Source organism: Poecilia formosa, unplaced genomic scaffold, assembly GCF_000485575.1.
Source record: "Poecilia formosa unplaced genomic scaffold, Poecilia_formosa-5.1.2 Scaffold153, whole genome shotgun sequence".
Lineage (NCBI taxonomy): Eukaryota > Metazoa > Chordata > Actinopteri > Cyprinodontiformes > Poeciliidae > Poecilia > Poecilia formosa.
Window position 1 is genome coordinate 1501911 of NW_006800092.1, and position 9693 is coordinate 1511603.

At 42.5% G+C, this 9693-nt stretch overlaps 2 protein-coding genes across 2 annotated transcripts in view; one reads left to right on the plus strand and one right to left on the minus strand.

The window, feature by feature from the left end:
• Nucleotides 1-3938: 3938 nt before the first annotated feature.
• Nucleotides 3939-6800, minus strand: LOC103146193 (relaxin-3 receptor 1-like). The gene is made up of 2 exons (XM_007564002.2): nucleotides 6333-6800; nucleotides 3939-6023 (listed from the first exon to the last, which is right to left on the minus strand). The coding sequence occupies exon 2, from the start codon at nucleotides 5782-5784 to the stop codon at nucleotides 4639-4641; it is 1146 nt and encodes a 381-aa protein (XP_007564064.1). The 5' UTR covers nucleotides 5785-6023; nucleotides 6333-6800; the 3' UTR covers nucleotides 3939-4638.
• An 848-nt stretch (nucleotides 6801-7648) lies between these two features.
• Nucleotides 7649-9693, plus strand: part of LOC103146194 (A disintegrin and metalloproteinase with thrombospondin motifs 7-like) — a gene marked incomplete at its 3' end in the record, with an annotated part of 7150 nt that continues 5105 nt past the window's right edge. The window contains exon 1 of the mRNA XM_007564003.2: nucleotides 7649-8700. Coding sequence (XP_007564065.1) covers nucleotides 8580-8700 — 121 coding nt within the window. The remainder of the gene's footprint in view (nucleotides 8701-9693) is intronic.

The following is a 9693-nucleotide window of genomic DNA, read 5'->3' on the forward strand; positions in this document are numbered from 1 at the left end:
GCTGGCTCACCTGGAGCTGATTCCACCAATCAGCAGGCTGGCACACCTGGAGCTGATTCCACCAATCAGCAGGCTGGCTCACCTGGAGCTGATTCCACCAATCAGCAGGCTGGCGCTGCACGGAGCTGCTGAGCAATGAATTCTAAAGTTTATCTCAAGAAATAAGCGTAGAATCACCTCACTCGATTTGGAACCACGGTGCTCCATGACACTTGAATGAATTTGGTTCATTTGGATTTGATTTCCAACTGGCTTGGTGGTTTTTAATTTCTGTACAATCAAACGATTGATCAACAGATCTGTGTTTGTATAAATGGAGTGCTGGCAGTCAACATCATTGGAGCCGCTCGATGTCGAAGAGCAGAAGGCTGGCAAGAAATCTGAACTTCCTGAATATCTGGCAGAGCCTCCGGTTGATTGTCTCCATGCCACAATGCAAGTCATGCAAAAATATCCCCAACCAATGACTGAGAGCTTATGGGCACACTTTTCAGTAGAGCTGTGTTTCAAAATTGACAGTACCTTATTATTATTATTATTATTATTATTTATTATTTATTGTGTCTTAATATTTGCTCAATTTCTGATAAACGGATTTCTTTTCATTAGCGGTAAACTCAAAATTAGCAGAAATTCACTTTTTAAAAAAATATATCACCATGTGCTTATTGAATTGATTTAAATCAGTTTTACAGTGTTGCATTGCTGTGATGAGCATTTCATATTAATTTGGATGTACCTGAGTGGAGATGAAGTCTGGCATTTAAGTCCACTATGCTTCTGAAAAGTGCGGTTCGATGGGTTGAGGATTTTGTTGTATTGACCTGCTGCCACCAGTAAGGGGCGGTGTTGACCAAATGCATCTGAAACTACAGTTCAATTAAAAATAAGTCTCCTTTCATTGATTTTAGGTATTGCGTTAGTTTGCATGTGATATGAAATGTGTTGAGATTATTGTCTTCAGATTACAAATAACCTATGATCTAAACATTTACTTGGTGTCTACATCAAATATTTTAATAAGGAGTTTAAATAAAACAGGGAGACTGTGATATGTAGAAAACTTGTCTTTTTGCCACAAAAAAAAAACATGCATCTTAGCCATTTTAATTTACTGGCTTGCCACATTGATTGAATCTTGTCTTTTTTTTATGTTGTTCTAGTTACATAATCCCACAACACAGGCTTTCTTAAATGGATTCAGAAATAATTTTTCTATCAAAGTTACTAAATACTTTCCAGGTTCTCTTCAGACTCTGATGCTGTGTGCTGTGTGTGAATCACTGAGACCTGCAGGTGCACAGAGACAAATTAAGCTGTTAATATTACGTTCTTAATCTCAAATAACTGTAATAAATCAGGGCAGGTTTCAACGGACAGAGTCATTTTCGTGGTGGAAAGCCTGTCTGTGCTGCTGACACCTGCAAAGCAGTTTCACAAGAATACTGCCATCATGAAAACGTATTGATCCCCGAGGGCGAGGTTTGTTTTTACTGCCACTGAAAATGATACAGTATACCGTACTAAAAATTATAAGAATGAAAATGACCAAAACAACGTCGGAGATATCCAATAAATCAAAAATATACAACTTAAAATGAATTACCGTAATATGTTTTAATTATCGGTGATGCAGATTACAAGCAATGTGTGCAAATGTTGCAGTGAAGTCGCATAGTAAAAGAAAATGGCGACATCAATGCAACATAAATATGCTTTTTGATTGGCAAACTCAAAAAAGTGACAAAGCAGGGTGCAGGTGTGACTTTTAAACTGACAATTTAAAAGACAGTTGATTCTCAAACGTTCATCTACTTTCTGCATATGAAGTGTAAAATGTTCAAACTACATCTCATTTCTTTACTTTTTACCATAAATGTTTTCTTGGAATCTTTCACGTTCTTAATCCATGTCTTTTAGTCTGTAAGAAGATGCTTGAGGCTAAAAACTCTCTCCACTAGATGTGCATATATATCATATGATAAAATATCTGCCATAAGATGTATTAGCCAAGTTGATAATAACCCCAAAAAGTTTATTTTAGCTTAACAGCACTTTGCATCTTCACCTGCCTTATTTTAGATATGTTTTTCCAGATTCAAAAGTGGGAATAAAAAACTTTACAGGGAACAAAATACATAAAACTGAGCTCGTCAAAATCAGTGTTAAGTCGTCAAAAACAAAATATGCATCTAGGTTGTTAGGTCCTGGACAGAAATCGAGCTTCTAAGAATACCCAGAAAGCCTGGAGAGAAATGCATCAAGACCACATTGAAATATTGAAGACATTCTGTCTACTTGGAAGTAAGTGTAGAAATCAAAAGCTGCAAGTCAACATAAAAAGTTCTGCAGACGTCTCACTAACAAAAGCATTCCCTGAGGGCGGCCTGCGGCTGGGTGACGCACGCCGACATGCTATAAAAAGTACTCTGTAACGGTGTTAGCTGCACCATACACGAGGCTAAGAGCCTCGTGTATGGTGCTTTGTCATCCTCCGTTAAATCTGCAGTTTTAATTAAACCAAGCTTATTCGGGTTCACTCTTACTAAACGTATTCCCTCGTTTTAGAAGCTCGTGAAACCCCTTTTTCTTTTACACAACCTAAACACACTGAACGGGCAGGTTTCCAGCTGCTTTGTTTTTTTTTTGTTTTTTTTGTTGTTGTTGTTTTTTGCACTCATGGAAAAGCAAGAGGAAGAATGGAAAAAGCAACCTGACCACAGCATTTTGCGATCACACAAAACCTCTCGACAGCAACACAAAGGGATGCAGAGGACAAGAAAGGCAGACGGAGAAGAGGAGCATCGGCACACAAAGCTGGAAGCCGATCAAGCCGCCTGCATCCAGGTGACCTCCCTCACCTCCTGGCCTGTGTGGTGGGCAGCTTTCCCCGCTTGTCTGTGGAGGGTCTTCACTTGAGCCAAAAGATGACAGATGGAAATTTATGAGCCATCTCTCCTCTTGGTTGCACATCAGTCCAGCTCAGGTGCCGGACTGATGAAAATCATTTTTCAACGGTTGTCTTCAATCTAACGCTCCGTTAAGTATTTATTTAAATCAGCATCTGCACTCTGTGCTCAAAGAGAGATTGACTGCTTTACATTTGCATTTATTTATTTTTTACTCACAGGAGGACAACGTTCTCAAACATTTTATAACAAGTACCACTAAACACCAAAGTTTTCCAACTACTATCATCTCTGTAGCTTTTATGAGCAGCCGAGTGACAGGATTTGTGCTTAGTCAGTTTGCTGAGAGGTAGAAGAAAACTTTAGTGGTTTGTTTCTATTGCATTTTAGCTTAAAAGATGAAATATCCAAGTTTGAGGTAAAAAAAAAAATTATGATGATTTTCATCAGGCAGATTTCTGTTTGGGAAAGAGAGCTTCTCATCAACCACCATGTAAAATTCACATGGTTCCCCCTCTGAATGTCATATTTTTATATTTTTACTTGTCTGTTTTGCATCTTATTAATTCACACATTTCTTTTAATGAACATGCTGCAATGTTTAAATGCATCAGGTAAGAGAGTCATATTTAAAACATTAGAATATACTTTCTCATGAGGCTCATTTGTTAGATTAAAAGCACCAGTTGAAAATAACTAAGTTCATAAGCAAACCCACATTTCTGTATCTTAAAATGATTTTTCTTTAATTGGTCTTTTGTAACTAATTATCATGTTTTCGTTGTTGGCAAAAAGAAAATTGTAATTAACCAGAATAAAGTCTGGAAATCACCAGTATAAGTAATTATCCTCTATAATGTTACACTTGGTAATAAAGTTCCTGAAATAAATTGACTTTTCAGTAATATTTCAGTGTATTGGATGAGTCTGTACATAGCTTGTAGTGGTAGCAGCATCTAGCCTGGTCATTTAGCATCCATTAAGTTTTTCACTATGTAGCACAGCTTGGTTTCATTTAATGCTGTTTGGACTTCAGAAGTAACTTCATAGCTCACTGTTGCCCACTACATGACAGATAATGGAGACAAAGTATCAAAAATAAATATGTTTTACAGCTGAAGGCAGTGATGCTTGGCACGGCATGAGAACCACGTCATTAGTGTTAAACCCCTTTAAAACATTTGCACAACTTACATCCAGAAACGGTAGAACACGACTGATTCAAAAACTCTGGCCAATTCTGAAATATCATTATTATAATTAAAGACAAATGAAAAATCTATCACAGGATGAAATTAGCTTGGAGCAATAATCAGCCATTTATTTATTTATTTATTTATTTATTTTCCTCTGATGGAAAAGCAATTTATTTACAGTCAGGCTTTACATGGTGAATATCGTGGCAAAAAAACAAAAAAACAAAAAACAAAAAACTTTTTCATATTTTAGGGCCCGACAGTGAATATCTCCGCCTCTCCATGTGGCCGGGCTGACCCGTCCTGTCCCAGTCCTTTTGTCACTTATAGCGTGAAAAGATTAATCTCAGAAAAATCACAGAATGAGTCAACCGTTTTATAGTTTTCACACGGAATGATCATTCCATGTGACTCGTAGTACATAGAATATAGTGATTTTCAGACTTGTGAACACATTACGCACGAGCAATGCCAGCTGACGGAGCAAAAAATAAAATTAAATAAATAAATAAAGAAAGGCAGTTTTTTTTTATTCAGTGGGTGTATGGGATTGACTTAGAACTTGATGAACCTTTACGGTCTATGATGGACAGCGTGTACTCCGTGTTGTCAATGATCTGGAGGGGCACCACTCCCTGGGTTTCTATGTGCGTAACGGAGCGCGTCGCGCAAGCCTTGCTCTGAGTGGGACTGGAGACTCTCCAAAAAAGGCCGCTCAGCATCTTCCTGATCTCCGGCCTCATCAGGCAGTAAAGGATGGGGTTCAAGCAGCTGTTTGTGTGTGCCAAGCACACCGTGACCGGGAACACGTACGTGTGCACCGTGTAGTAGGACGTGTCCCAGTTGGCCGCGTTAAATTTCACCAAGACGCCCCAGAAGGTGATGGCGTGGTTTGGCATCCAGCAGCAGAAGAAGGACAAAACGACAATGGCGACAGACTTGGTGACCCTGGATCTCCGTTTGGGGTTGCTGCCGTCCATGCTTTTCCGCCTGACGAAGCGCAGGAGCATCATGTAATTGACACAAACGATGAACATCGGGATGACGAAAGCAATCAGTATTTTCTGGATGTGGTAAAGGGCCAGCCAGTCGTGTCCCTCCGGAAACCTAAGGAGGCACAGCTTTTCTCCGGCGACCACCGTCACAGTGGAGAAGACGGCCGTGGGAGCCGTGGCCGCGGTGGCGGCCAGCCACAGCACCGCGCACACCCACTTGACGCACCGTGACCTTCTGTAAGACCTTTTCTTCAGGGCTGAAGCCACGGAGAGGTAGCGGGTCACGCTCATGGCGGTGAGGAAGAAGACGCTGGCGTACATGTTCATGACGGTGACCGACAGGACGATCTTGCACATCGCGCCTCCAAAAGGCCAGCTGAAGTCCAGCGCGGTGTCCACGGCCCAGAAGGGCAGCGTGAGGACGAACTGGAAGTCCGTCACTGCCAAGTTGGTGATGAACACATTTATAGTGGATCTCTTGCGACCCTGTCGCACCCTCATGAGAAAGAACACGAGGAGGTTCCCCACCAAGCCGATGGCGCACACCACCGAGTACACCACCGATATGAATATCCTCAGGATGGGAGAGCCGTCCGCGCTCACGTCGATGTCCTCGAATGTGAACTTGTCATCTCCAGCTGAACTTTGGTTCGGCGCTGCGCTTTGGTTAAAGAGCTCGTCCATCTTTAAAAACGCGCAACACGCGCCCCGCAGAACATCCCCATCTGAGAGAGAGAGAGATTCCGTGCGCCTTCCTCAGCACCCTGTCATCTTCATCGCTTCCCCCTCTGAATGTCAGCTGACCTGGAATCCGCTTTTATACAGGTGTGTCGCTCCGCCGCTGCGCCAGGATTGGTCAACAGAAAGAGAGAGAAGCAGACTGTCCCGCGCTGTGTAGACTGTGTAGCTCCGTCATTCATTTGCTAAAGATGACAGACACTTACTGGTAGAAACAAAAAAAAGGGGTCATGTTCTTTATTAACGCAAGACGAGCTTGTGACTGGAATCGCTGCGCACTCGGGCTGTGCGTAAAAACAGCCAAACTGATTACTTTAGCGCAGCAACGCCAGAAGAAAATGCAAAAATTTTTGACTCAATACGATAACTGTTAGCGTTACTGACAAGTGCAACACACAGTAGAGATTGTGGTAGACAACATTTAAACGCTTCAGGCTTTACAAAGAAGACACGGATCAGTTTAACGATGCACAAGTGAAAGCGTCCTAAGTTACCGTTGCACCGTGTGGTTCCTCCGGCTGCGCTGCTGCAGAACAGGGTGACCATGAGACAGACTTGGTCTCATGAGGGGTGTTAGGGCAGCTGGAGGGATTAAGTCCCCCCCTCCCAGACATGTGCAGCACCCATCCGAGCTCACAAGGCCCTACAGGATCATAGGAACCACTGACCTACCATAACCTCTTTATCGCGGTCCAGAACCCCGTGAACCCGCACAAACGACCTGTGAAAGTGCGCCACCCCCAGCACGGAATTATGTCTGTTTTATATCAGTCAATGCAATAATGACCATGTTGACCATATTCAAAATGATTTTTTAACTGAGTTTAACTGTGTGTGTGGTTTGATTTCCTAAAACATTTAGACATTCTTATGATATTTAAGGTGCTACTGAATTTGTATGCTGTACAATAAAGATAAAGGTTTGTTTGTCTGTCCTTTCTATCTTTGAATGTCAAACAGCACATATCTGTCTGTCTGTCTGTCTGTCTGTCTGTCTGTCTGTCTGTCTGTCTGTCTGTCCATCTATCTTCATTCCGTTTCTGCTGGCGCTTTGAGTTTTTGGCATCACTCTTCTGGGCAACTTCTGCTTCGTCAGCAACATCATCTGTTAAAGTGCTTCGGTGACAAATGTCACACAAAGGTCCGTTATTATAAATACACCACATTAGCATACAGTACATTAATCCTGGTATTTTCGAGTGTCCTTGCTCCTCGCCTTTTTTGCTGTGGAGAAATTTTGATAAACTAAAGTAAATAGACATATTTTTGCTCATCTGGTTGGTATGCTAAAGTGCAGATGGTTTTGACACTTACTCTGAAATGGTATTAAATAAAGCTTTTCCCCGACAACAGCAGCTATGAAAAGTTTAAGAAACTACCATCACATTTAACTTTCCTGCTGATTCTAAACTAGTTAAACCTGAGTACATTTTCTAGACTGTTGGACTGTCGCCCTGAGACAGTCCAACATAAGGTGAAAATGCACACATCAGCAACCAGAGACTAATCTAATTTCTTATTTCTGGCATTACTGGAGACGTTTGCAGTTTACCATGAAAGCATGTTTTGTTTTTTATTCTTGTCAAAGAGAAACAAAATGCGGCCCCTGTCCCAAAGCAGCCACTGTCGGAACCTTCAAGAGACAAAGACACTGTGAGCATAGCTGCTGTTTTTGTTTCACCCTAAGAGGCTCATAAGGTGATAAACCAAATCAGACTCAAGCAAAATTAACCAAGTAATTAAATATGTTTTTTTTTTAAATTTAGGCAACTACGGTAGTATGAAGTTATGGGGGCGGGGGTGATCAGTAGGAAGTTAATTTTAAACCCACAGATACTGAGGTTGTGTTGTTCACTAATTTCCTTTTTTCTTCAAAAATGACATTAGTGCATAAAAAAAGCCATAATAAACAAGTTAGAGTAATAATTTAAACATTAAGCTGCGTGTTTACAAATTTAATAACTGTCCTCAAAAAGTCATTTGTGGGAATTCACCTTTATGGAGCCAATATAATCCCTTCCGTCACAGCTTCCTGTGAAACTATCCGGTTTTAACCCTTTGGGTTTTATTTTTTATTTTTTTATTTTTTTTTCTTAAAGAGTATTCCTCAATCCAAAATGACCGTCGCTGTGTTGCACAAAGTGCATCCCCTGATCTAAAGTGTTTTCTCCGATTTTAAGTGAATGCATCCCATCTGAGCGGGTCCTCATCTGACCCACTGAGAACCCGTCAGACCTCGGCTTTTTCTGGGCTGTGCTTGTATGCAAGCTGGATCGTTTGACTGTATCCGATTTCTTGGTGCGGCCGTTCCCCTTTAAGCCTCCGCTCGGTCCTTGAAGAGCCAGCCTATTGTCTGAGAGTCCTCCCATCTGTGGGGGTGGCTCTGCAAAAGTTTGCCGAGGGGGGAAAAAAAGAGAAAAGTTTTCAAGCTGTCACTGGTAGTCGGGAGGAGACTGATGGAGGACAGGAGAAGGAACCAAGGGCCGCTCAATAAAGTGTCAAAGCCGACTTTACAAAAGTTACAGAGTTGGAGTCGGAATGCATCCAAAACAAGCAGCGGACGCAAACGATGATCGGGCCCATGTTGGAGATCTTTATTAGGACTGTGACGGCTGAGGCGCATGGTCCAAGTGACGCCGAACGCGCATCCAACTCATATGGACTCCATCTGAATTGAGCGCCGTGGAGCTTTATGGGAAGGCATTAGATGTTTCTGACACGCAGGTCCCCGTCCTGACGAAATGAACCGTTCGGAGTGGGGGCTCCACGCTGCTGGACAAAGAGCGTCTCCCATTCAAGTCCTCGTCGCGCTTCTTTTGGCTCTGGAGATCTGCAAAGCCATCGGATCCCCTCACGAACCAGGTCAGTGATCTACCTCCTCCCACCCCCTCCCCTCCATCCACCACAGGCTTTTAGAGTCGTGCTTTCTTTCTTTCTTTCTTTCTTTCTTTCTTTTTTTTTTTACATCAACACGACCTCTTGTTGCGGCGTCTGGCTCAGCGGTGCTTCATTTGCTCCACGAGTGCGTCTAATTAAAGCCAGAGAAGCCAAGAGCCAGACGGGGTAGTTTTCTGTCTCTGTGACTAGAAGCCAGCTTCTAGACCCTCTGTTCGCAAACTTTGCAGCTGACCACAGCAATTACAGCTCATTGTGGTCGCTCCGGAGACGTGCTTTATAATGAGCCGCGCTGTTCCATCCGTTTCCATCCGATCCGACACGAAAACCTAGTGGAAGTGCTTCTGCTCCGACGCCGACCTCTGACCTCTCATGTCAGCAGCAGGAAACCGCAACTTTACTTTGGGAATTTACAGGATGCAATATGCACAGTATTTTTTTATTTTTTTTAATATGCGAGCCAGTTCCCATTCTCCTGCCGCATGGAGACGGGAGCATCTGATATCTGGTCGGAAACACTCCCACGCCTCCACCTCTCCTCTCCCCTCCCCTCCACCCAGCCACTCCACTCCACTAAACTCCACTCCACATGTGTGTCCTCCCAGCAATTCCCTCAGTTTGTTGTTGTAGATGCGAAAAGCCAAAGCACTCCCAAGGTCTGGGGATCCAAAGCTGGTTTGAATGCACTCGAATCCTGTTCACATCAGAAGGGTGAACAGGATTCAAGGCAAAGATGAGATGCTGAGAGGAGGAATCACTCAATCAGTTAAAAAAAAAAAAGCTCAGATAGTTCATTATGCTGGAAGAGTTTTAAAGTGAAGACCTACCTCTGATAAAATACTTTTTTCCCTAATGCACTATGCATTTGATAACATATGAATAACTAGAAAATTCCGCAGAAATTTTGAGGGGCATGCCAAAGGGTGCCCGTCGCTTTTTAATCAAGCCTTCTGATGCAAA

Excerpts from the sequence above, each read along its gene's own strand:
- LOC103146193 (XM_007564002.2), bottom strand. The coding sequence starts at position 5,784 with ATGGACGAGCTCTTTAACCAAAGCGCAGCGCCGAACCAAAGTTCAGCT.